The 25,199-nt window shown below is 42.7% G+C and overlaps 1 protein-coding gene and 1 long non-coding RNA gene across 2 annotated transcripts; one reads left to right on the top strand and one right to left on the bottom strand.

Annotated features, from left to right (window-relative positions):
- The first annotated feature begins 6,097 nt into the window (after window positions 1–6,097).
- On the top strand, window positions 6,098–20,617 carry LOC148850865 (uncharacterized). The gene is made up of 2 exons (XR_016099068.1): window positions 6,098–6,187; window positions 20,186–20,617. It is a non-coding gene; the product is annotated as an uncharacterized LOC148850865 (long non-coding RNA).
- LOC148850866 (protein RADIALIS-like 3) lies at window positions 6,527–8,168 on the bottom strand. Its single transcript, XM_088946190.1, has 2 exons — window positions 7,643–8,168; window positions 6,527–6,862 (listed from the first exon to the last, which is right to left on the bottom strand). The coding sequence occupies exons 1-2, from the start codon at window positions 7,912–7,914 to the stop codon at window positions 6,835–6,837; spliced, it is 300 nt and encodes a 99-aa protein (XP_088802316.1). The 5' UTR covers window positions 7,915–8,168; the 3' UTR covers window positions 6,527–6,834.
- Window positions 20,618–25,199: the final 4,582 nt, after the last annotated feature.

The raw sequence follows: 25,199 nt of genomic DNA, 5'->3' as shown, positions 1-25,199 counted from the left end.
GACCCCGCCCTAAACCCGGTGGTAAATTAATAGAAATCCCTAGATTTAATACTGGTTTTTTAAATATTTCTAAGTTTTCTCCAATTTATTAAAACCCTAAGATCCCATAATTTCATTTCTAAAATATCTACAATTTATCATAATCCAATTTCTAAAATATTTCTAAATTTTTATAGTCCTATTTGTTAAATATCTATAAATAAATTTAATTTTAGGTGATTATCTTGAGGTAGGGAAAATCCAAGAATTCCCCATCTCTGACAAGGAGTGGCAGCCCTGCCACTAAAGACGGGGTAGATTACATTGACTATGGGGTGGGGACAGGGAGGGGGTGTCCTGCCCGTTGCCATGCCTACTCTCATGGTGCCACCTTGGTAGGCCCTCTACTTGAGAAACTCCTCCAATTACAAAAATGATTTTCTGTGCTTATCCCACCTCTCTCTCTTCTTCCTATATATTGTGTTTTTAGATTGTCTCTTTCAAACTTAAAACTAATCCAATGATTGTGAGTTTACTTTTTTTTTTTGGTTTTTAGATGTTTAGATGTGGGGAACACTATTGTCAAATAGACATTTATTTTGAAGATAGTATTAAGATGGTGTTTCGTAACGTGTGTTTTTTATGCCCGATTTACCCAATAAAACGCCCACGCCCAATGACACACATCTATCCGTTTTTTGGTGTTAAACTATTTGGAACCATTTTTTCCATGTAGGACAAGCACAAAACGTTTTTGTTGTTTGGTAACGGAATTTTTCTTAGGTTATGTTTGGTTTGAAGGAAAATGTAGAGAAAGGTGGGGAAACCTTTAGGCTCTGTTTGGTTTGTGGGATAGGGATGAGATGAGAAAAATGTGAGATGTCAGATCCCAAAATCGTGGATTTGGGGTCGCACCAAAACCGTGTAACCCCAGTGGAAAAATTTGAGAAAGCACCATTACCATTAATGACGAATAGAGGAGGCAACCAACGACGACGAACTGAGGAGGCAACTAGCGACGACGAACAAAGGAGAGAGAGAACTAGTGCCTTCCCCGTTATAATCGGAGATCAACTACCTCCCTTTTCTGGTTCGAACCTAAAAGTAGGAGCTGGTTCGATGAGATTTCACCAACGACTCTAGTAGCTCTTCCTAAGTTTAAGGCGAATTGGGCAGAGCAATACGTTCTATGTCTGGCCTGAACTCAATTGGTGTATAGAGGAGATCCGAGCTCGATTCGATTTCAGAGTACCTCTCCTTAGACAAGAATGATGATTTGTGGCCGGTTTGGAGAGATTCCATTAAGAAAACCAAGTTTATCAACTGTAGCCTTGAGAGTGTTGGGATTATGTTGAAAACGATAAAAGAAACACGGTCTACTTTGGTGTACTTCCCTCGCCGCCGACAAAGGCGTTCGATAGAGAACTAGTGAACGGAGAAGAGGATGGAGGGAGGAGAGGAATATGCGAGTAAGATTTAGAAATGGAGAGAGATGGGGGTTCGGTCTGCTGCTACCTGTTAGTCCAAAGGTAGGAGATGATGAACAGTCACTCCCCTTCCTCCTTTTTCTTCTTCTTCCAAATAGGAAAATTATGTTTCTCTTTAGTCTGAACGGTTTGCTACTACTTGTTAGTTCGAACTACAGTCTTCAGTGGCATTATTCACTTTCCAATGGTGACCAGCGACACTATTCATAGTCTTCGCTTTCCGCAGGTGAACTACTGTTCGTCTTCCTCTTGGTGAAACAAAGCACCCAATAGCGAAGAAGTAGCTCGTCACAATGCTTTTTCCCATTATTTTCCCATATAGTAACCAAATAATGCAAGTGTAAATTTTTACATTTTCCCATCCCACCCAAATCTTCCCACAAACCAAATAGAGCCTTACAAACCTTGTATTGGTTTCCTTGTCTTTCGCTTCCTAAGTTCATTTCCCTACTTTTTCCTTCAAACCAAACATAACCTTACTGTTTTTCATGCACAAGTAGCCGATATAGTGTTGGGCGTGCATCTCTTTTAACCCAATACCATCATGTGCTTGATGAGAATCTAACAACCCTTATGCTATTTGGATGAACTCGAAACCAAACAAAAAGAATGAGAAATACTTGTCGAAAAAGAGGGCGGGTTCGGAATGTTAAACATGTTCATAACAAAAGAGAAAAGAAAATAAACCCTAAGAACACAACATTTAAATTGTTATTAGGAATGGCAAGAGGGTAGGTTCGGGGCGAGGATCATATTCCCCGTCTCCCGACCCCAATTTTGAAATTAACTCCATCCCCGTCCCCAATCCTCGTCGGGATAAAATTTATCATCCATCCACAATCCTCGACGGGGATGGGTTCCTTGCAGGGACCCAAATCCCCAGAATTTTTTCGATAACAATATTTTTTTGAAAAATAAACTTATTTAAAATAAATAAAAAATTTAAATTATAAATGATGTGTTAATGATATATATAATATAAATAATATAATAATATATATTTAATATAAATAACATTTAATATATATAATCGATGCCAGGGTGAAGTGGGGACCTCAATCCCCATCCCCGACCCCAATCGGGGATTCCTATTAATCCCTGTCCCTGTTGTCCCCTTACCAAAATAATCCCTATCCCTAAGCCCATCGGAAATAGGAAAAATTGCCATCCATAGCTGATTCCCATGACTTATCGGTGGTTTCTAATCGTCTTTAAGTAGCAATAGTTAGATACCGGCAGGTGTGGTAATGAAGAACAAAAAACCCTTGGTGAGATAGTGTCAAGCAGTGGCAATGAAGAACAAAAAACCCTTTGTGAGAAATCAATAGGTAGTAATAGGTGGTGATCGGTGGTTTCCCAGGACTAGACAAACCCTCGATGTTTTGTTCATTCGACCATCCTTTCACGTGAATGTTTAGTGCAATGTAATGCACATTATCATTTTGAATTCATGCTACGTTGGATTCATGTAGGTGCCATGTCATAGAGCTATTGGGGGCAATGATGGCACATTGGGGGAAACAACAATTTCAACATTTTTCACACCGTTCGAATTTTGATTTACGAGGCATTGTCATTTTTCAACATTTATTGAAAAATGTGTTAAACAAACATAACTTTTTGAAAAAAAAGGCATGTTGAGGTGGATTTGACCTGACACCATTTTTCAGAAAAAAAAAAGTTATATACATTAAAATTTTCATGGGCTCCTAAAATGGGCTCTACCCCATAAATTCAAATTTGCTAATGGGCCTCAGTATGGGTCATTCAATTTGGACCATATCACATACTCTCAAATATGTGCATGGGCCTAACATTTGGCCTTTTTTGTTTCAAATACATTAACATGGTGGAAGGGTCCATGTGAGACCCACTTTGTTGTCAAACTAAAATTCAAGTTTGAATTACAAATCTTATTGATTTATGAAAATAATCCAACTAATCTCAAGTCCAAAAAATGGAAATCTAGCCAATAATTAAAGAGAGAATAATTGATTAAAAATCATTATCTCCACAAACGATAAATTGCCAATTTTCTTATTTATGAAAGGTAACTATAGCCAATCAAATATCTAGTTAATCAATGCATATATTCCTATATATGGAAATTATCTAATGATTGAAGAGACAACAATGGATGATAAATTATTCTATCCAAGAATGATAGTAATTACAATCTTTCACTCTCTAAAAAGAGTTAAGAGAGCTAACCAAATCCTTAATTAATGAGATTAAGAGATTAGACCAAGAAATCTATAAATAGAGGTTCTCATCAAGAGGGAGGGGACTTTGGGGGTCAATAAGAAGACAGTAAATGAAATAAGAAGGCTCTTGGGAAGAAGTAAGCACATACACCATCTTCTGGAGAACAAAGCAATAACAATCCTGAAGTCTTGTGGAATCATTTTCTTGATCAAGATTTCAAAACCCAATTGAAGGAAGAAATCTCCATCACTTTCTGAAGTATGGGAGCATGTCATTTGACCCTCAGCTTTGACTCAAATCAAAATCCCCAAGTTACAAGAAGCAATCTCATAGAATCCTTATTTTGAACAAGCTTCCAAAGTCAAATTGAAGGAAGCAATCTCTATCGCAGTTTGAAGTACGAGAGCACGTCATCCGATCCTCGACTTCAACTCAAATCCAAATCCTCAAGTTGCAAGGAGTACCATTGAGAGAGAATCAGAGGTTCTATCTCTTTTGTAAGAGAATTCAAATCCAAAGAATTTGTATTTCATTTATTTCAAATATATATAAAAAAATCAATTTATTTGAATTTGTCTTCACTCTTCTTGTATTAGGATTTATACACAAAATTTGTGTTGACAATGGCAATGAAACCAAACACCTTTTAAGATTTTATCAAATGGGGGCACTTTAATAAAATTCCCATTTTTATTGATTCATTCTCTTCAATTAACAAAACTCCATATTGTTACGTGGCCACATGAGGTATAAATTAACAAGTAAACCCTATGAGAAATCTTAGTATTTGACCAAAATCCAAGCGAAGGTATAAGTAAATCAAGAAAAAATAAGTAGAATTGCTAGCTTAGTGATATGTTTCATTTCATTGTGAGAAAAAGTTTTTTTTTAATTCATTTGTAAAAACGAGTGCAATATATAGTGTTGAATGGTGAGGCTGCCCAATGCTAAATTGCAACTAGGAGGCATAGTGTAAGCTTTGATACCATTTTTTATATGCCTTAAGAGAATTCATTCTTAAAAGCTAGCTATTAGAGGAAGGGAACTCAAGCACATATATCCTACAACAGCATCCCATGCTAATGTGGGATACCTCACATTAACATCACATACTACTAACATAACATAGCTCTAGTCTTTTTGAGGCGGGTACACGCAGAAAAAAGCTTATGCTATAGGATAAGGAATGACAAGAGGGCGGAGACTATATTTTCCATCATTGACCCTGATTTTGAAATGTTTCAGACCTTAATCCCCAATTCCTCATTGGGTATAAAAGTTGACTCGAATCCCAAATTTTTAATTAAAAGCATTTTTGGAAAAATAAATTTATTTAAAATAATATTTTAAAATCAAGGCAGTACTTGGTGTGAACCATGAATCCAGACTTGGTCCAGCATGCACTCTGGGCTTGATATATAAGTCAGGCGTGGGAAGTGGGATGAGGCAGGTCAGGTTCATGGGCCTACAAATTTAAATTCATTTTATGTAATATATATAATATATATGTTATATTTAATATAATACAAAATATTGTATTGGGCCAGACCTAAAGAATTGAGCCCAGAGGTGGCACAAAAATCTGCAAGCCCTAATATGGGCTCAGGTCGGTGTCTGGACAGAAAAATACCCCCTTTTCTTTCACTCAAAACTAAAGCATAGAACCAAAACGCAGGCACAGACACGCTTGTCTCTGAACACCATTGCCAGATAAGGGAACAAATAGAGGAAGTAATCCAGCTGAAAGTCCCAAGCAAAGCAAATGGGTTATGGCCTTATGGGATATTAGAAATAGAATATTTACCGGTTTCGCTTTCACACGAGAGTTTTACACAAGGGCCTAGTGATAACTGATAACTGAATGAGGGTCCTGGCAGCCTGGCATCATGTGGCATGTGACGAGGTATCGATTATCAGCCGTTGGATAGGTATCAGTGCCTTGGTGGAGAATCATGCCAACCCGTTGATAGAATGATAGGCCGTAAGTTTTTCGGGTATCATAGTCGATCCCCTGCATCAAAGGTTGCTAGTGTTAGATTCCTCTCAATGAGATTGAGGACTGTTGATTCATCCAAAATTTTTACCTTCCCCTAGTTCGCTTTCTTAGTTCTTATCTGGTTGATTAATTCCCACAAATTACAAAGAAAAAAGAAAAAAGAAATTGAGATCTGAGAAAGTGAGAATGGTCTGCCGCCTGAGCTGAGCTGACTGTTTGAACCGGTACAACGGCCAATGGTTTTATTCTCTAAACCACCTGTTCCAACTTTCTGATCGGTCAAAGTTCCTCCGGTATCATACACTTCCGACATCATACAAATCGCCTTATTGTTTAATTATTATTTATTTATTTATTTATTTTAATTTGAAAGACGATTAAAGTTTCCCGCCTCTGGTGGATGTTGATTGTTGACTACTACTCATCCACAGGAACTATGTTTTCATTCTTGAGCATCGCATTCTGTGGACGAATTCGAGAGTCGAGAGGAAAGTTCTTGATCCCAGAGAGAATGTACCAGGTCAGCCATTTTAATTTACTAGGACGGCCTTCGATCCATACTCCATTGTTCCTCTGTTTTGATTATCGCTTGTTCTGTGCAATCTCTAATTTTTAGATTTTTGTTTGCTTTTACTGTTCTGATATCTATGCAAAAAGAATGTGCTTTTGATATCCATGTTGATAGCTATTTAGACCGCTAGCACCTTTGAATTGGAGAATCAATTGCAGTAGACTATGTATATTTGATTATGTTCTCATAATCTGCCACCGTAGGAATTTGATCATATAATACTTATGGTTCTCTTTTCGGTTTCGTTTGCTTGATTTTAGTTTAGAAAATAGAATTTGCATTCAGAAGTACAGAATACTGCATATTTGCATTACAGACCTTGTTACAATACAGAGACAAGAATAAGGAGAGACCATTGAACTAATGGTTCATCCTTGTTCCAACCACATATATAGTACGAATAAGGACTTTCAGAGATTAATAACGGAAAGAAAAGATAAAAAGGGAAAAAAGAAGAAAAAGAAAAGAAAAGGAGAATCACGGCAGAGTGATTAGCTTTTCCACGCTTCTATCTGCATCTGCTTTTTCTTATATAGATTTGCTGATAAGTGATAAGATTTACTTTACTATAGATGCATGAGCATGACTGTTCGACTTCACTGAAGTTTTAGGTACTTCAACAGCCTGTACAAGAAAAAAGCGTTAGAACCAAAAGTAAAATTAATTACCCTTACAAAGTCCCATCTAGATTGGAAAAGCATTATTCTTGAATAACAACTACAGATAATAAAGTTGCTTATTAGAGAGAGAGGGATGATAAAATAAAATAAAATAAGATTAGAGAGAGAAAGAGGACCATGAACAGGAAAAAGGTTACTGAACTATTCTTGTTGGACCTAACCTAGGAGGCTTGGAGCTTGTTGTACACACGGAGCTAGAAGCATTAAGTTAGAGCCAAGTACACGTGTGCAATCCCTGGTGAATGATCGAATGGCATCAAATCTGACGGGGGGAAGGAGAGGATAGAAAATTGAATGCATTGTGGATAGACCTGTTTCTTTTGTTGATAGCTGATATACATAAACACTGGTTGGTTGAGTATATTGGGAAGAGTAAGGGGATAGAGTTGGCTCCATGGCCGAACTGAAACATTCGATGGACCATAAAAGGTTAGGATTTTGAGGGGTCTGTTTTAGGCTTTTAGCCCATGGACCCACCAGGCTGCATCTATAATAGCAGGATGATGGCTGGGATTTTTTGGACGACACTGTTTGATCTCCTCAGGCATTTCCCCGAATGTCTGTGCCCGGGAGGAAGACGGATCACTTCTACTGATCAGTTAGAGTATCTTATAAAATCATGGTGAGAGAATGGAACATTAGGTAACTGGGACCAGGAACCAAAGTACCAAAAAAGTAATTTGTTCGGATAGAATAGTAGGTAATGGAGTCACAGGCATGCTACCTTTGCTCTTCATCGCCGATGCCTTTGCTGTGGCTTCGAGAAGACCTGTAATTAGGGAACGGAACCTGGCCAGACTCGATATACTTGAGATCCTCTATAAGGATCTCATAGTGCCTCTTCACTTCCTCTGCAGATTTCCCACCAACAGCTCTGGCTACATTGTGCCACCGGTCTGGGGTGTCTTTGTCATATAAGGCCAGGGCTTTCTCGAATAACTTGTTTTGTTTGGGTGTCCATGATGAGCTTGAGCTACGCAGGGAGCTCGATGCCATTAGTTTGGTGAAGGATGAAGGAAAAAATTAGACTCTAGAAGAAGTAGGTAATATGGTTGTTGGTTGGCAAGTAATTAGTTGTGGATGGCAAAGTGTTTCACGTGCGTTGGAGTCTGGAAAATGGTGGGAGAGCCTAAATGCAAACACAGAGACGGAAACAAAGAGTCAGACACGAAAGCGAAGAGAAGAAAAGACGTATCCAGGGAGAAAAGACTGCAGTCAAGGATGGTTTGTTGAGCCAGAGATTGCCTTGCCTGCTTGCTCCTTATAAACCGGAGGAAAGCGTGATGGATACCTTCCAGTTGGCGAATATATTTTTCCAGAAGGGTAGAAATAAATACGCCAATACGCTGTGACTGTGACTATAGGAGCCACAAGATGAAGCAGGACAAGCAACCACAAGAGGGAAGGGGAATCGGGTATCAAAGGACGGTCTCTTTCTTTCCTTATTTCTATTTTTTTTGTGTCATTTTTCTTTCCTTTATAACATCAACAACAAGGTGGATTTCCATGAGAATTTACTAGCAAGTGGGATTATATACTATGATACCCACATAATAGATTTGGCAAGAAAACAAAACCCTCCCCTTCCCAGTCTCCCCCCCGCCGAAACTATGAAATTAATTAAGATACCTTGTCGTCTTTCAATGGGATTCTGTTTCTCTTATTGCTAATTGCAGCAAATTCGCGTAATCTAATGTAAAAGTTATTCACTGGGAAAGAAGATCCAAGATAACTATGCCCAAGTGGTCTGGATTTTGATATACAATTTATTCTGATTTTGTCCTCTGCCTATCAGGAGGATGATGACTCTCTCCCATCTTTGTTCTATTCTATCCTTCACGTGTCAGACCCTGATCCTCTGCCTGTTACTACAGTAGTATTCACCTTTCTCAAGGGTGTGGTAGAAATAAAATGAAGTTTCAGCGACAGAGACATGATGGGTTTAGAACTCCGTTTTATCTTGTGAGATGGGGGCCGACAACATAATAGACTGTTGGAGATTTACCGTTGCAAAGATACAAAAACTTTGGTGATGATCATGCAGAAGCGACCGCTCTGAGTAAACTGTATTAGCCATATTGTGTTCATCACTCAATGGTTCAGAAATTGATGCTGTAAGCTTTTCAAAATTTTGGGCCAATGAATAGTGAACAGGGTAGTGATCGTACCATTTGTTCAGCTTGATCACTCAAGCTGAGTAATCACCCAATAATTTTAGCTGAGTCGGCAGAATCGACAGAGTTTGCACTTTTTCTAGAATTCATTGTCATTTCATGGAGGCTGGAGTTTCTTTCAGACTACCTGATGGTGTGCAATCCGACAGGTCCTGCCTGTCAAATATCTTGCTTCGAGCTGGAGCAGAAGGTGCCTGAAACAAAGGGGAAAGTGAGTAACCTCAGGGGAAGAATCTGGTGAGTATGCTCTGAAGCTCAAGTTAGTATTTTCTCAAAAGCAAGATAAAACCAGATGTCGTAAAGTTCACAAACCTTATTCTTGGGGGGCAGAGCATTTTATAACTACTTCGCGCACTCTCTCCTAAGCTTCTGTCAGGTCGGGTATGATTACTTCTGTGCTTCTGCCAGTTCGGGTGTCATCACTTCTGTTGGGGCAGAACCGCCACTGCTCTCTTTGTCGGAGCCGTCTTTGTAACTGGAGATAGCGGTGGCAGGTGGCCGTTGAAGTGCGGCTGTCAAGCATCAGATCCTAAGTCAGTCAAACGCACCGCCCCTGGATACGGACTCCTTCAGTGTCAGGTATGATGCAGTTTGTTTAGTTCGACGTCTTGGAGGCGAAGTGCTAGAGTGGTTTGCGAGGTTAAGTCTTGAGTTCGGATAGAAGTGTGGTCCGAACTGCCAGGGGTCGGGCCAGTTCGGGTTGTTTCGTAAGGCTCGGGGCCTAAGGGAGAACCCGGGCTCCTTGTGGGGAGTTTGGGCTCTTTGTAGGGAGTTCGGATCACTGGTTGCCTTTGCCACGTGTTGAGTGGTTACGAGGTCGTGCTAAATCTTTCTTCATCAATTGCCCCCCACTCCTCGCGCAAAGGGACTTGCCCTAGCACGGGGAGTTTGCGAGGTGGCGGGTGGATTTGTCTTGTACTTCGAACTGGCTTTGACTGATAGCGCGAAGCGCGCGTTCGTTAGGATCTTTTCGGATTTCTTGAGCGCCAAAAAGTCGGGAAAACACTCCAATTCGTCTATAAACATTGATAGACGTGACAACGCATGCTTTTTCAAAATTCAAAAAAGCGTGCCACTGGGAGACGTGACAACGAGCATCTTTTCAAATTTGAAAAAATGCGCCACAACCGCCTTTAATGCGAGGCGACGTATGCTGGCGCTCTTTCAGTTTCAAAAGATGTGTGGCCAGTCACGTCTCAGTCTCAGGAGACGTGCGGCCAGTCACGTCTCGGTCTCAGGAAACTTGCGGTCAGCGTGGTTGCGGGCCGTCGGATCTGCTTTGATCATAACCGTTGATTTTTTGTTTTGTGGGTATAAATAGTGGGGGACCCCTGTCACTTTGTCACTTCTACGTTTTGCTTCTTGAGCTCGCGTCCAAGTTTCAGCTCGCGTCCAAGCCTTTAGCTTGCATTCAAGCTTTTTAGCTCGCGTTCAAGTTCTCGTAGTCTGTTCAAGCCATTTTCCGGGTGAGTACTTTCCTGGAATCCATCTTCTCCTCTCGATGTCTAGCTCGGATAGTTCTTCAAGGGGGTCAGATGCAGGTTCTACGAACCGAGTTGCATCCCCTGACAGTCCTAGCGAACCGGAGGTAGAGCTCGAGGAAGAGTTTGAACCCATAGGAGTTGCCTCGGGTAGTTTGGCGTCCTCCTCCCACCGAGGTCGGACGTTAGAAAAGTTTGGGCCTTCGACCATGACGCCTGAGGGGCTTCACTCCCTTATTACCCAGTTTAACTTGCCTAGGGAGTACACCTATTTTATACCCTCGGGCAGTTTCCCTTGGGAACACGGTCCTGATGAGATCGTGATATTCCAGGAGTAGCTCGCTACTGGGTTGCGCCTGCCTTTCCACCACCTTATAGTCGAGGTCATGAACCACTTCGGCGTTACTGTTGGCTAGCTTCACCCGAATTCTATTCGTAACTTGGTGGGGACAATCTCCCTATTTTGCGAACAGATCTTGCCCTTAGACTTGGAGATTTTTTCTTATATTCTGATGCTTAAGAAGCAAGCGGGTCCCCTTCCCGGGCGTAGGCGGGCGTATTACCTGTCTCCTCGCCCGGGTTTTAAGCTTTTGCACGATCTTCCCAACAAGGTCCCGATGTGGAAACGGTACTACTTCGGGGTGCGAAGTGCATTGGGGTGGCCGTTCCAAACCGGGTGGGGGATGGCTGCCCCTGATGCCGGTGTTACGCTTGATAAGGAGACGGCGAAGGGCCTCCGGGAATGGGCATGGCTTGGGCTAAAATGCCACCATTATCTGACGGAGGCCAAGCTCATCAAGGCCGATCTATGTTCGGGTAGGTTCCTTACTCAGAGGCTTACCTTTTGTTTTGCTTTGTTCTTTCGTTTTTCTGATGCCAAGCTCTTTTTGCAGGTGTGATGGACTCAGAGAAGACTTGTGGTGGGAATCTATTTCGCACCATGAAGAGGAGGAAGCGAGTCGCCAAGCGAACTCGTGCCGAGCTGCCCCGAGATGCGGAGCCCGATGTACCAGACTACCCATCAGTGGATCCGCCCAGGGAGCCCGAGATGGCCCCTCCAGTACAAGAAGTGGCAGGGGCCCCTTATGCTGAGGCTACCTACACGGGGGCTCCCGTTTACTCTGAGTCCGCTTATACCCGAGCTGGCATTCAGGCTCGGGATACCAAGGCGAGTTCATGAGCGTGTTGTTGCCGAACTACGCTCTTTAGAATAGTAGGGAGGCCATTTATCCGAGGAGGTCGCGGCATGGACCGAGCTCCCTCTAAACCAGGTGGCTTGTCGTGCTGCCACTCATGCCACGGTGGTAAGAGCAATTTTCTTGTCAGGAGATGGCCAACGATGCAGACGCTGAACCGGACTCTAAGGATGAGGCAGGTCCTTCGGGTGTTGTTGAAGTGGCTTCTGATGATGACAAAGTGCCTCCGGGCCTGTGTGTGTATATATATATATTGGAAATGTACACTCCCTTATTTTGCAATGGAATGACTCTTTTGGTTAAGTGTTGGTTGCTCTTTCTCCCGAACTGATCGTATTTGCCGAATTGTTTTTTGCCCGGGTTACTGCACTCGCGCGGCTTGTTTTGGTGTTTAATACTTAGCCTCTGAGATGCCCGGGTTACTACCATATTAGTTCGTTGTCAGCACTTTGCTTGAGCCTTTGGTTGGCACTTTTTGCCTTTGCTTACCTATGCCGAGGTTCTTTGTTAGCTCGACATCCTAGCCCTTAGGCTCTGGTAGTGACTTTGTCCACTTCGCTTGGTGTCTATAGGTAGTATCATCTTAAGTTGACGACGTTCCACGCTTGGGGTACTTGTTTGCCCTCTAAGGTTTCGAGCTCGTATGCCCCCGCGAGTGCTCTCTTTACTCTATAGGGCCCTTCCCAATTTGGTCTAAGTTTGCCCACACTGGGTTCGGGTGCCATGATCTTACGGAGAACCAGGTCGCCGACGCGGAAGTTCCGCTTCTTTACTCTGTCATTGTAGTACCGAGCTACTTTTTGCTGGTAAGCTACTGTCCGGATGTACGCGAGGTCTCTTACCTCGTCTAGTAGGTCGAGGTTGGTACGTAACTCGTCTCCGTTTGTCTGATCGTCATATGCTTCTAGTCGCAATGTAGGTACTTCGATCTCCGCCGGAATTACTGCTTTAGTGCCGTAGGTGTGGTTAAAGGGGGTCTCTCCCGTGATGGTTTTTTCTGTAGTTCAGTGAGCCCATAGAACACTTGGTAGCTTGTTCGCCCACAACCCTTTAGCTCGGTCTAATCGCGCTTTGAGTCTGCGGAGGATAGCTTTGTTCATTACTTCTGTCTGACCGTTTTCCTACGGATGTGCGACCGATGTGAAGTTCTGCCGAATTCCCATATCTTGGCACCATTCCTGGAACTTGATATCCTCAAACTGCTTGCCGTTGTCGGAGATTAGTACCCGAGGTAACCCGAAGCGACATACTATGTTCTTCCAAAACAAGTTCTGTATGTTTCGGGCTGTAACTATTGCCAGAGGTTCAACTTCTATCCACTTTGTGAAGTAATCTACCGCCACCACTAGGAACTTCCTCCCACCTGTTGCTGGCGGGAATGGCCCCAGGAGGTCAATGCCCCATTGCGCAAAGGGCTATGGACTGGTGAGGTACTTGAGGTCGGCGGCAGGCTGATGGTGGATATTGGCATGCTTCTAACACTTGTCGCATTTTCTGACGAGCTCGACGGCCTCTGCCTTCATCGTTGGCCAGTAGTATCCTTGTCGAAGTGCCTTTTGGGCGAGGGCCCTGCCTCCCAAGTGTCCGCCGCACAGACCTTCATGAGTGTTGCGGACTACGAGCTCGACTTCGGTAGGTCGCAAGCAATGCAGGTAGGGGAGCGTGTAGGCCCGTAGGTACAACTGTTCGTCTATTATGATGTATTTGGCTGCCTGGCGTTGCACCCTCCTAGCTGCATTGCGGTCCGTAGGGAGGGTTCCATCTAGCAAGAAGCTTGCGAGTGGGTTGATCCAGCTCGGCTCTGCTTCAAGGACGGGAGTGACCTCCTCTGCTCCATCGAGAATGCTAGGCCGAGGTAAGTCCTCTATGTACACGGTTCTCATGGCGTTGTGACTCATGCTGGCTAACCGGAACTAGACATCGGCCTCAGTGTTCTCTGACATTGGGATTTGCCTGATGAAGTGCGACTGGAAGTTGAGCAGAGCCTATTTTACTTTGGCCATGTAGAAGATCATAATTAGCTCGCGTGCTTCGTATTCGCCTGTAACCTGATTGACCACAAGCTGGGAATCACTACAGATAACTATGTGTTTTGCTCTTACTTTTGCACTAGGTTCAGTCCGGCTATCAATGTCTCATACTTCGCCTCGTTGTTGGATGCCGCGAACTCAAAGCGTAGTGCGTATTCCAATTTCGTGCCACCCGATCCACGCAACACTATTCCAGCCCCGCTGCCCTACTGGTTCGAGGAGCCATCTACGTGAAGGATCTAGGGCTCCTCATCCAGTTCGCATTTGGCCTAACTAGGAGAGATGCCACACTGGCTGCTACTTCACGGGGTTCAGACTCTATTGGCTTGGGAGCTCCATGCTCACCCGAACTTGGGATCTTGGGCTCAACCAGCCTAGGGACTTTGAGGATGAACGTGGACTCGGCGATAAAATCTGCTAAGGCTTGGGCCTTAATAGCAATTCGTGGCTTATACTGGAGGTCGTACTCGCTGAGCTCGATGGCCCACTTCGTTAATCGACCGGAAACCTCGGGCTTGAGTAAGACCTGCCTTAGAGCTTTGTCAGTCACGACGGTGATAGTGTGAGCTTGGAAATATGGGCGGAGTTTCCGAGCTGCAATTACTAGTGCGTATACTAGCTTTTCTATCTACGGGTATTTCGTCTCTACTCCCTGCAATATTTTACTAACATAATAGATGGGTCGTTGGACCTGATCTACTTCTTTTATTAGTACCGAACTGACCACCTCGTTGCTTGTCGAGAGGTACAATTCCAAGACCTCACCCTCCTCGGGCCGGGTTAAGATTGACACACTAGCGGGGTAGTTTTTTAGCTCGTCAAATGCGAGTTGGCAGTCTCGGGTCCATTCGAACCTTTGCCTTTGATTGCTTTAAAGAAAGGCAGGCGGTGGTCTTCCGATTTGGACATGAAGCAGCTTAGAGCGGCTATGCGGCCGTTTAGCCTCTGAACCTCTTTTACTTTTCGGGGTGGTCTCATATCTAGGATGACCTTTATCTTGTCCGGGTTGGCCACAATACCGTGCCGGTTGACAATGTACCCTAGGAACTTACCTGAGGTGACACTGAAGACACACTTGTTTGGGTTCAGTTTCATGCTAATTTGACACAGAATTTAGAAGACAGAATCTAAGTCTTGTATTAATTCCTCTGAAAACTGCGTTTTGATGACCATGTCGTCTACATAACATTCTATTTTCATGCCAATTAAGGGCTGAAATAGCTTATTCACAAGTCTTTGGAAGGTCATCCCAGCATTCTTCAGTCCGAAGGGCATGACCTTGTAGCAGTAGGCCAAACTCGGTTATGAAACTGGTTTTTTCCTCATCGAACTGGTCCATCCTGATTTGGTTGTAGCCCGAGTAGGCGTCTAGGAGGCTTAGCAACTCATGTCCCGAGGTCGCATCCACTAGGCGGTCAATTCTGGGGAGGGGGAAGTAGTCTTTCGGGCAAGCTCGGTTCAGGTCGGTGTAGTTGACGCACATGCTTCACTTGCCGTTTGCCGTTTTCACTAGCACTAGGTTGGCTACCCAGCTAGGGTAATGAACTTTCCTTATGAAGTCTGCTGCGATGAGCTTTTCGACCTCCTCGTTGACTGCCCTTCAGTGCTCCGGGGCTAAGTTGCGTTTATTCTGTCTAATGGGTCTGATTACAGGGTCAGTATTAAGTTTGTGAGTTATAAGGCTGGGGTTAATACCGGGCATATCGGCCGCGGAACATGCAAAAATATCTAAATTTTGAAGTAAGAAACTCACTAGTTCGGTTCGTAGAGGTTCCTTGACGGAAGCACCGATATGTAGTGTTTGAGTCGGGTCTGTAGCCGAAGTTGGGATTGCGACCATTTTCTCTATGGGCGAAGCTCATTTCTCACCCTGCTCCGTAGGCCGCTCCAGTTTGAGGTCACTGGCTGCCTTGGTTTTTCCCTTCAATGCGGCAACATAACACTTGCGGGACTCAAGCTGGTCGCCCCACGCTACCCCCACACCGAAGTCTGTAGGGAATTTCATTGCCAAATAGTAGGTGGAGACCATTGCCCGTAGGATATGCATAATTGGTCGCCCTATTATGGCATTGTATGGGGAGGGGGTCACGACCACCAGGAAATCGTGGTTGAGTCTGACCGCACAAGGCCATGTGCCGACTTCCACAGGTACTGTTATTTTCCCGAGGGGCCTGACTTCCTTAACGCTGAAGCCCACTAGAGGAGTGTTCGTGGGCTTCAACTCGCTTCTCTACAACTGCAGCTGGTCAAACGCCGACTTGAAGAGGATGTCTTCCGAGCTGCCCGAATCCACAAGTACGCGCTTGACCTCGAAGTCGTTGATCCTTATTTTTATGACAAGCGCGTCATCGTGGGGGTAGTGGACCCCTTGCACATCGTCTTCCATGAAGAAGATCGGTTCTTCAGTTTTCGGCCTCTTTGGAGGGTTCTGTTCTTCTCAGGCTGCTTCGCGAACTGACGTCCGGGCCACTACCGATGTACAACCTGCTACTACCGAACCTCCCACTATCACATTGATGGTTCCCCAAACTGACCTCTCTTCCGAAGGCTGTCGTTGCAACGGTTCGGTTGGCCTGTTGCTGGATTCGGGGTTATCCCTTTCGTGCTCCCCTTGCCGACCTACTTATTGTTATTATTATTATTATGTTGCACAAAATTTCTCAAGTATCCGCGACGGATGAGTCCTTCTATCTTATCCCGGAGATTATTACACTGTTTGGTACTATGCCCGTGATCTCTATGGAAACTACAGTACAAGTTTTTATTTCTCTTGTTTGGGTTCCCCTTTAGGCGAGGTGACCATTTTACGTATGGGGCGTCTTTGATCATCATCAGGAGCTCGGTCCGCCTTGTGTTTAACAGTGTGTAGTCCATCCGAGCTGCTAAGGGAGCTCGGAACAACTGGCTCGGCTTTGTCTACCGGGCTAGGTTTTTTCTTCTATCAATTGGGTTGGAGGGCTCGCCTTCCCTCTTCCTTTTCTCGATCCTGCTTTCGGTCCTTTGGTTGATCTCTTCCTCTGTTCTCATGAACTTATCCGTGAGCTTGAGGAATTCGGCTATGGTCGCGGGCTGGTTAGCTACCATGTGCCATTTGAACTCCTTGTGTGTTACTCCTCTCTTGGCCGTCGCGAGCTGCACCACGGGATCCAATCGCGGTATCTGCAAGCACGCGTCATTGAACCGCTTGATGTAGCCCTGGATGGACTCTCCTTCCCTCTGGACTACTCTGAAGATGCTTTCCTCGGTTCTGGGGCACTACTTGCTGGTAACGAAGTGTGCGGTGAAGACCTGCACGAATTGGGTCTAGCTTCTTATTGACCCGGGGGCCAGGTTTCTGTACCAAGTGCAAGCCACCCCCCTGAAGGTGGTGGTTAAGGTCACACACATGCACGATTCACTGGCCCGGGCTAAGTGCATTTGGGACTGGAAGGCATCGACGTGGTCATTGGGGTCGAATGACCCATCATACTTGTCTAGAGGGGGGAACTGAAGTCTCCGGGCATGGGGACTACAAGGAGTTCTGATGAGAGTGGGGAAGGAACTGAGAGAATAGGGGCAGCTTTTACCTCGTCTGAGCTTGTCTCTTCTTTACCTCTGAGCTCGGGCAGGACACAGGTGGCAGTTCGGCGACTTCTCCGGCGCCTTCGTTGTTGAGTGGGCTTGGTACTAGCGCTGCTGGCCTCTGTGTTGCCGAGCTCGATGGGCCCAGACTGTTGGTAGTATGCTGCTAGGACGCTGAATTGATTTTCTGTCAGCAGGAGCTCAGACTTGGAGTGCTGAGATACTGACTTGGCGGGCGAGGTTCCTGACCCGCTGGCGAGCTGTGAGGCGGAGGTGATTTTTCTTTCTTCTCAGCCCAGGGATGAGGCATGGCTCTTGTGGGGGTTCTGAAGTTGGGAGGCTTCTCCTCGGTGATGGCGTCCACCCTGAGGGGAGGGCTTAACAGACTTTGGAGCAGGGTGCCGAGGTGGAAGCAGTGGTTGGTTCAGAGGCAGTTGGGGGAATTGCTGCTGATAGTGATACTGAGAGATGTCGTGCAGTACTTGGTGCTGCTGGAGCTGATGTTGTTGGAATTGTTGTATTTGGGCTTGCATTGCCCGCATGCATTGCATCAGGTCGTCCAACTGGTTCTGGCTGGTCGCCAGGGGGACAACAGTTGGTTCAGTAAAGGTTGCTTCGACAAGGAAAGGAAAGGGGATGTTCATGGCGGGAAGGTTTACGGGTGCCACTGTTCATGGCGCATTCAGGCTGGGGATCCCATCCACCAGAAGGGGGATGGTGAACTGTCCGATGCACACCACGGGGACTTGAAGTTGTTCCTCATTGGTGTTCATCTTTGTGCCACGCCCGGCATTGCTGGAAGAAGCCATGAGTGTTGGGGTTTTTTGGAAAAAAGAGGTTATGAGAGTTTTAGAGGGAGGCTTTTAGAAGCTTTCCCATAAACGGCGCCAATTGATGGTGCGCAATCCGGTGGGTCTTAGCTGTCAAAGATCTTGCCTTGGGTTGGAGCAGAAGGTGCCTGAAACGAAGGGGAAAGAGAGTAACATCCGAGGAAGAACCCGGTGAGTATGCTTCGAAGCTCAAGTTAGTATTTCCTCAAAGGCAAGATAAAACCAGATGGCGCAAAGTTCACATACCTTGTTCTTGGGGGTAGAGAGCCTTTTATAACCACTTCGCGCACTCACTCCTAAGCTTCTGTTAGGTCGGGTATGATTACTTCTGTGCTTCTACTAGTTCGGGTGTCATCACTTCTGCTGGGGCAGAACCGCCACTGCTCTCTTTGTCAGAGCCGTCTCTGTAACTGGAGATGGCAGTGGCAGGTGGCCGTTGAAGTGCGCCTGTCAAGCGTCAGATCCTAAGTCAGTCAAGCACGCCGCTCCTGGATACGGACTCCTTCGGTGTCAGGTACGGTGCGGTTTGTTTAGTTCGGCGTCCTGGAGGCGAAGTGCTGGAGTGGTGTGTGAGGTTAAGTCTTGAGTTCGGATAGAAGTGTGGCCCGAACTGCCAGGGGCCGGGCCAGTTCGGGTTGTTTCGTAAGGCTCGGGGCCTAAGGGAGAGCCTGGTCTCCTTGCGGGGAGTTTGGGCTCTTTGTAGGGAGTTCGGGCTCCTTGTAGGGAGTTCGAACTACTGGTTCCTCCCTTCGGAGCTCGCGCCTTGGGCGTGCTGTTGTGCCGAACTGTTGCCTTTGCCACGTGTTGAGTGGTTACAAGGTCAGGCCAAATCTTCCTTCATCACTACCTGTGCACAAAGAACCTGCATGTTCTTTGTAAACAAAAGCAAAAGAGCAATTTAACAGTGACCTATAAGTATCAAAGCTTTGTCAAGAGAGAGAGATTGTCTTGTGCCAACTAAAATTGAAGACAGGACTCGGGTGTTTGGCTAACAATTTGGGGCGAGAGTGTGGGCTATTTTGAAGGGTTTTGTGTTTGAGCCTGCATTTCATTTACTTTGAAAGGAAAGATGAAGGAAATGCTAGTGTTATAGTAGTACCCTCCAAATCCTTTGTGGGAGCTGCAAATGGTACTCGACAGACATTTGAATTGAAATCTGGTGAAGATTGATTCGAGTTCAATCTGTTTATAATTAGATCAAATATGAATCCACTCCTATCCGATGATGTTTGAATGTATGTGTATATCCACATGAAATTCATATTGCTATCTATTTGTAAAGTTGTTTGAATTTTGTATATATATATTTACTAAAGTGACATAAGTCTTATATAAGTTATTTTCAACACATTTGGTATGTCCAATATTAAAATCACTTTTTAGTTCATTTTATTGATTACTATTTTGATCACTTTCAATTTAATTTATTAACTGCCTTCAATATCCAATATCAGATTGAATTCAATCCAAACCGCGTAAATTGGATGGATAAGAGTTGATTTGAGTCCAAACAAAAATAGATCAAATTTAGATATCTTTATATATATATATATCTGATTTGATGAGATCTATTTGCAGTCTAATCCCTTGAGCCTCTCAATTAACTTTAGTTATTTTGTGCTTCAAAGCCTAATTGTAGAATATAAGATATTAGAGCTAACATTCATGAATTTTTCCAAAAAGAAGAAGAAAAAACCAATATGGACTACATCACACCTATCTGCTATATCCGTTAAAGATAATTCGTTGAAAAGCTCCTACTGAGAAAGAAAAAACTGCCCTTTTAAGGAGGTTAACTGATTCTGTTTGTTAAAATGAAAAACAATATGGAAGACCCCTTTGACCTCTTCAATTGATATTTGCAATTATAGCTTCTTCACATATGACAAATATCATATTATAGTATTGAAAACGAAGCTTCACCACTCACCAGTACCATTACACTAAAGAATTAACACCGACACTTTGATTCACATCTTAAAACTGATGTACCAGGAAGACTTGAAAGCAGTGGGGTACTAAGGTACTGATGCTAGTACATGATGTGGAATAGACAGAAGGTACATATTCTTTTACATCTGAATTGCACCCACCACTCAATTGGTACCAAGCGTTGTAATATGTGATTTCGTCCATCAAATAAACAGATCTTATCTTATTTGAATACATTATTTTAGGGTTCTAAGATGATGGTTATAAACTGTTTTATTTTTTTCTTATTAGTTCAGGAATTAGAACTTTTTTTCCTGCTGCTTGGGCTTTGGTTTCTACAGGGATTTCCCTCCATTAGCATTTAGGATCTTCTTTCTCTCTCTCATGCGTCCCTCATGGGGCCATAGTTTTATAATTAATTTTAGGATTAGAATTAGCTCCAAAATAGCCAAACTGCTTTTATCGGATTAAGCAATTTTCCAGGTATGATTTTAATTTGGTGTTACAAGGCGTTTATTATTATTATTATTATTATTATTTACTATAAATATGAATAGGGCTACTTCCTGGTGTAACCATCAAATATCAAATGTGGGGTTGACAAGACAAGCATGGTGACGTAGATTCGAGTTTGAGAACGGCCCATTCATGTCAAAATCCGAGACGTTACGTCCGTACATGGCTCAGGCCCACCACTTCGTTCAAGATCCTTAATTAATTTATTTTTTTTGGGGGTAGGGTAATAGTTCAAGATCCTGGTTAGTAATGTTCATAAATAAACTTTTTACCTACATTTTAGTAATTACTTAAAAATTAATTTTAATATTTTCAAGTTTTCCATCGCAATATAAAAAAATGAAATCAACGTTGTGGATTTGTTACGAACAAAAGTGTACAAACACAGCTGTGAAATTCAACCTCTCTTGTCCAAATGCTATCCACACAAATTGACAGCACACTACAGTCAAACCAATTTCCTGTCCACTACTCTCTACCCTCACTCTACCCGTTTTGAATTGAAATCAACATCGCCATTTTATATTGTAAGATGTACAGCTATAATGTACTGTTGATAGAAAAATTGATTAGAAAATATGGGTTTCATTACATTCGCGTATCAGAAATATCTCCATAATGACAACTGAGATGTTTCTGACGTATGTGGCTGTATGATCTATGGGTAGCAGATGCAGACACAATGGTCTTCTAAAGAGCTTTGGGCCTTTGGCCGATAAAATCATGTGAATTTTGAAGAATGTTATCTGATTGGTTACCACTTTTTTTGAATTTTGAAAAATTTTTGTAAATTTTTCTGGTATCTAAAAATCTATTAATTGGATGTATTTCTTGTTCAGCACAAATTAAAACATGATACCTTGAGTTTTATAAATAGATTTAAACAAACCCCAACTTTTTTGAATTGACTAAAATATACTTGTGGACTGATCCCATTACTTAAACATATCCTCTTTTTGTAAAACTTTACTTACCGTTTCATGAACCTCTTTTAGGTTTTAATATTTCAAAAATCCTATTTCAAAGGATGGACCTCTTTTAAAAGAATATACCTCCTTTTTGTTTATGCAACCGCAACAGAACTTGATCATCCCTTTTTAGTTTTTAGGTGCGTTGATTATATGAGTAGCTAAGATGTTCAGGTTGTTGGATTTGTATTTTGCTGTGATTTTGAGGATTCGGATCATTTTAGAGACACTGATTTTATGGCTTTGCTTGTGGATGAATCTTGTTGTATGGTGGATTTGCTTGTGGATTGGTCTTAATTTGCTATAAAATTTTGGTATTATATGTGGATTTATTTGCAATATTGTTTGGAACAATTGTTTCTGAGAGTTGGGAGTTTGTATATGGATTTGTCAAAATAAAAACGTGACATTGAAAGGTCAAACAATTTGTTAACAGTCTACACGAAAAATGAACACATGGAGCTCAACGATTGAATGACAACTACTGAAAATCACCAACCAATGCATAGAATTCATGTTGATGAGTAGAAACGGATAGGGGTGGATTCGAGTCGAGCTGAATAATATGAGGCTCGAGGTTGGTTTAAGCTACAACTTTGAGCTTGAGCTGTCATAACCTCGTAAGCTTGAGCTTGGCTCAGCTCGAGTTCGATTTGAAAAAAAATATTTTATAAAAATTTAAAATTATATATATAAATATTTTTTATTTGATATTTAAAAATAAGAATTATAATATTTTTATTATATATATTATTTTCTATATATATATATATATATATATATTTGATCTGGCTCACGAACCTCACGAGTCAAAATCTATTAAGCTGGAGCTTGAGCTCAGTTGAAATTGAGCCAAATCAAACTTTTTACGAGTCGAAGTCGAATGGCTTGTGAAGAGCTTGGCTCGTAGCCACCCCTAGAAATGGAGGACCAGAGTTTAAGCCATTCCATCCTTGTGCAAGACAAAAGAATATAGGTCTCTGGTAAAATTTGTACAAACGGTTTAAAATGAAAATGGGGAAGCGAGGATTGTATGAAGATGAAAGTAAGGATTTCTTTTGTTTCTGATTTAATCTTCTCTCTGGTTTTCATTAAAAGTTTGAAGAATAATAAAGGATAAAAACCTTTTATTTGATTCTGTCAAATTCTAACAGTTATAAGGTCGTATATTTAAGACTATTTGAAAACTCAGGATGTTTTTATGAATTTCACCCTTCAAATTTTCAAGACAACAAGGAAAAGCTCTTTCAGACTTATGTTGTCAGACAACAAGGAAAAGCTCATTATTCTTAGGAATGAAAATAGAAAACTCAACACGTTATGCAGATAAATAGTGGGCTTGAGTTGAGTCTTGACTGGCAATCAAATTTTCACTTTTCATGGACTGGACTCCTTCCCCAAATTCTTTTCAGGCTAGTTTTATTGCGTCATGGCGTTATTTCTCTTTATATAAGTATATAGTTTGTAATAATAATAACAAAGGCGTACAAGCATTATAGTTTATCATAATAAGGAAAGATTAGGTATTTATGCATAAGAGGTAGTTGATGTGAAGCATACCATAGTTGGAAATTGAAAGAAGCGGAACCCATTCATTTTTCCTTTTACTTTAGAAGGATATTCCATTAACTGAAGCATGCTAAACTTTGCTCTACGCGTCGAATACACGCCTAACAATTTGTTTGATGTGATTAACACATCTAAGTGCCTTTGGGTTTGGTCTCTAATTTTTATTGGACGTTGCCAGCAATTTGGACCTGTGGCACCCCTTTTGAATGGTCAGCAAGATAAAAGATACTTTGTGGATTAGACAGATATGGGAATCGAATTAGGTCTCAGTATCTAGAATCTCCTTGTCGCCGGATTCATCGTGGTGGGTCAGGACTCAGGACCCTCAGCTGCACGAGCTAACCCGCTATTAGAATTTACAACCGGAATTATGGATTGTTTTCTGTAGAGTAGCTAAAATCTGTCTAGCTTTCATTATCATGAAAAGTCGAAAAGAAATAATTGTTTTTTGTTGGTAGAAAAGATATACTTAAAAACTATATATAATAAATCTGAGTCGAATCTTCTGCCAATATTAAAATATCAACGCCCGGACTAAATTGGTTGTCCGGCCGACTCTAGAAACCACATCAGATGCTTAATTGATGTCAAGCAAGTTGGTTAATTGTTGTCTGCAAGTGTAAGTCGAGTATTGTTTATTCTCTTCCTTGCATCCTGCTGGGTTACCATAGCTTATGCTTATCTGTTTGAGTTACTTTTGACAGACTTCTGTTAATTGTTTACCTGTATTTTCTTTCATAGAGATACAGTATCACGTCTAGTTTATCTTTATCTTGTTCTAGTCCCATTGTATAGGAACTGCATGCATGCTTTACTGAAAGGACGTGCGTGCCTGTTGGGATATATGCATGATTGCTAGCTAGCTGTTCCTATTTCATAGCTTCATTAAAGTTAATTTCTCTCTCTCTATACTTATATATGATGATGCGTATTTTGGCAGCTCCCTGGCTGGCAGGTGACTCGGATGCCTGGCTGAATATTCTTACTTGGAAGGTGATTCTGACGCCTAACTGAGTGGTGACGATCTAGAGAGATGGCTCTGTTGTTTAGTTGAATGGTGATGAATTAGAGAGATAGTTTTGATGCGACCTGCAAGGATACAGTGCCAGAATACCTGGGTTTCTTTACCCAGGGTGGGCACTCCGATGTTTAAGTTAGCGAATTAGAGATTTTAAGATACTTAAATGTGAGAGAACTGGAGAGTTGTGAGAACTAAATTATGCATCTACCCCCTGGAGTTGGAGGTGAGGCCTTTATATAGGCATTGTTTGGCGTGAGCATCACACAATACATCTGGGATCTCTAGGAAGACGTGCCTAATTGCTCTAAAGTCTTTGGAGGTAGTTGTGCACATAGGCCAATCTTTGCGCTTTATTCGGTTTCTCCCAAAACATTCAGTATGAGAGTTGACTTCCGAGAGACATGGGAGTGATGGGATGCATGTAGAAATCAACAGCGAGCACGTCTCGTAGGTCATCAGGTCGGCGCTAGAGGTAGGTCACTAGGTCGACACCAGGGGCAGGTCACCAAGTCGATGCTAGGGGTAGGTTGCCAGATCGACACTAGGGGCAGGTCACAAGGTCGGCATTGGGGACAGGTCACCAGGTCGGCATTAGGGACAGGTCGCCAGATTGGCGATAGTGCCAAGTTGCTAGCTGGGACTCCATCATTTTGGCTAAGACAATTTATCGTCTAGGTGGTTCTGGGTGTCGCCCAGTTATTCCGAGATGCCATGTGTCATGATGTTAGTAGAAGACCAAATCTGCCCTTATCAATATCCATCCATGATCCATTCACCATTACAATGTTTAATTGTTTAGTTCTGATGATGTTAGTGCATTGGGGCCCAATTATATTATAACCAAGAGAGGATAGGAGGGGAGTGATCATTTGTTGAGGAAGACATAAAATGGTGCTGGGAATCTCTGAATTAAAAAGCGGTCCTTGAGAAATCAGATATACCATCATACTGATATTTAGAATCCTTATCATCATCTCATCTCACATCCAAGCTGAGAAAGCAA

This window comes from Nelumbo lutea, chromosome 5 (assembly GCF_056320005.1).
Source record: "Nelumbo lutea isolate HS-2025 chromosome 5, American lotus-T2T, whole genome shotgun sequence".
NCBI classification, from domain to species: Eukaryota; Viridiplantae; Streptophyta; class Magnoliopsida; order Proteales; family Nelumbonaceae; genus Nelumbo; species Nelumbo lutea.
This window is presented reverse-complemented; position numbering and strand designations above follow the sequence as displayed.

Excerpts from the sequence above, each read along its gene's own strand:
- LOC148850866 (XM_088946190.1), bottom strand. The coding sequence starts at position 7,914 with ATGGCATCGAGCTCCCTGCGTAGCTCAAGCTCATCATGGACACCCAAA. Across the intron at positions 6,863-7,642 it reads ATCGGCGATGAAGAGCAAAG|GCTGTTGAAGTACCTAAAAC; the intron begins GTAGCATGCCTG and ends TTTCTTGTACAG.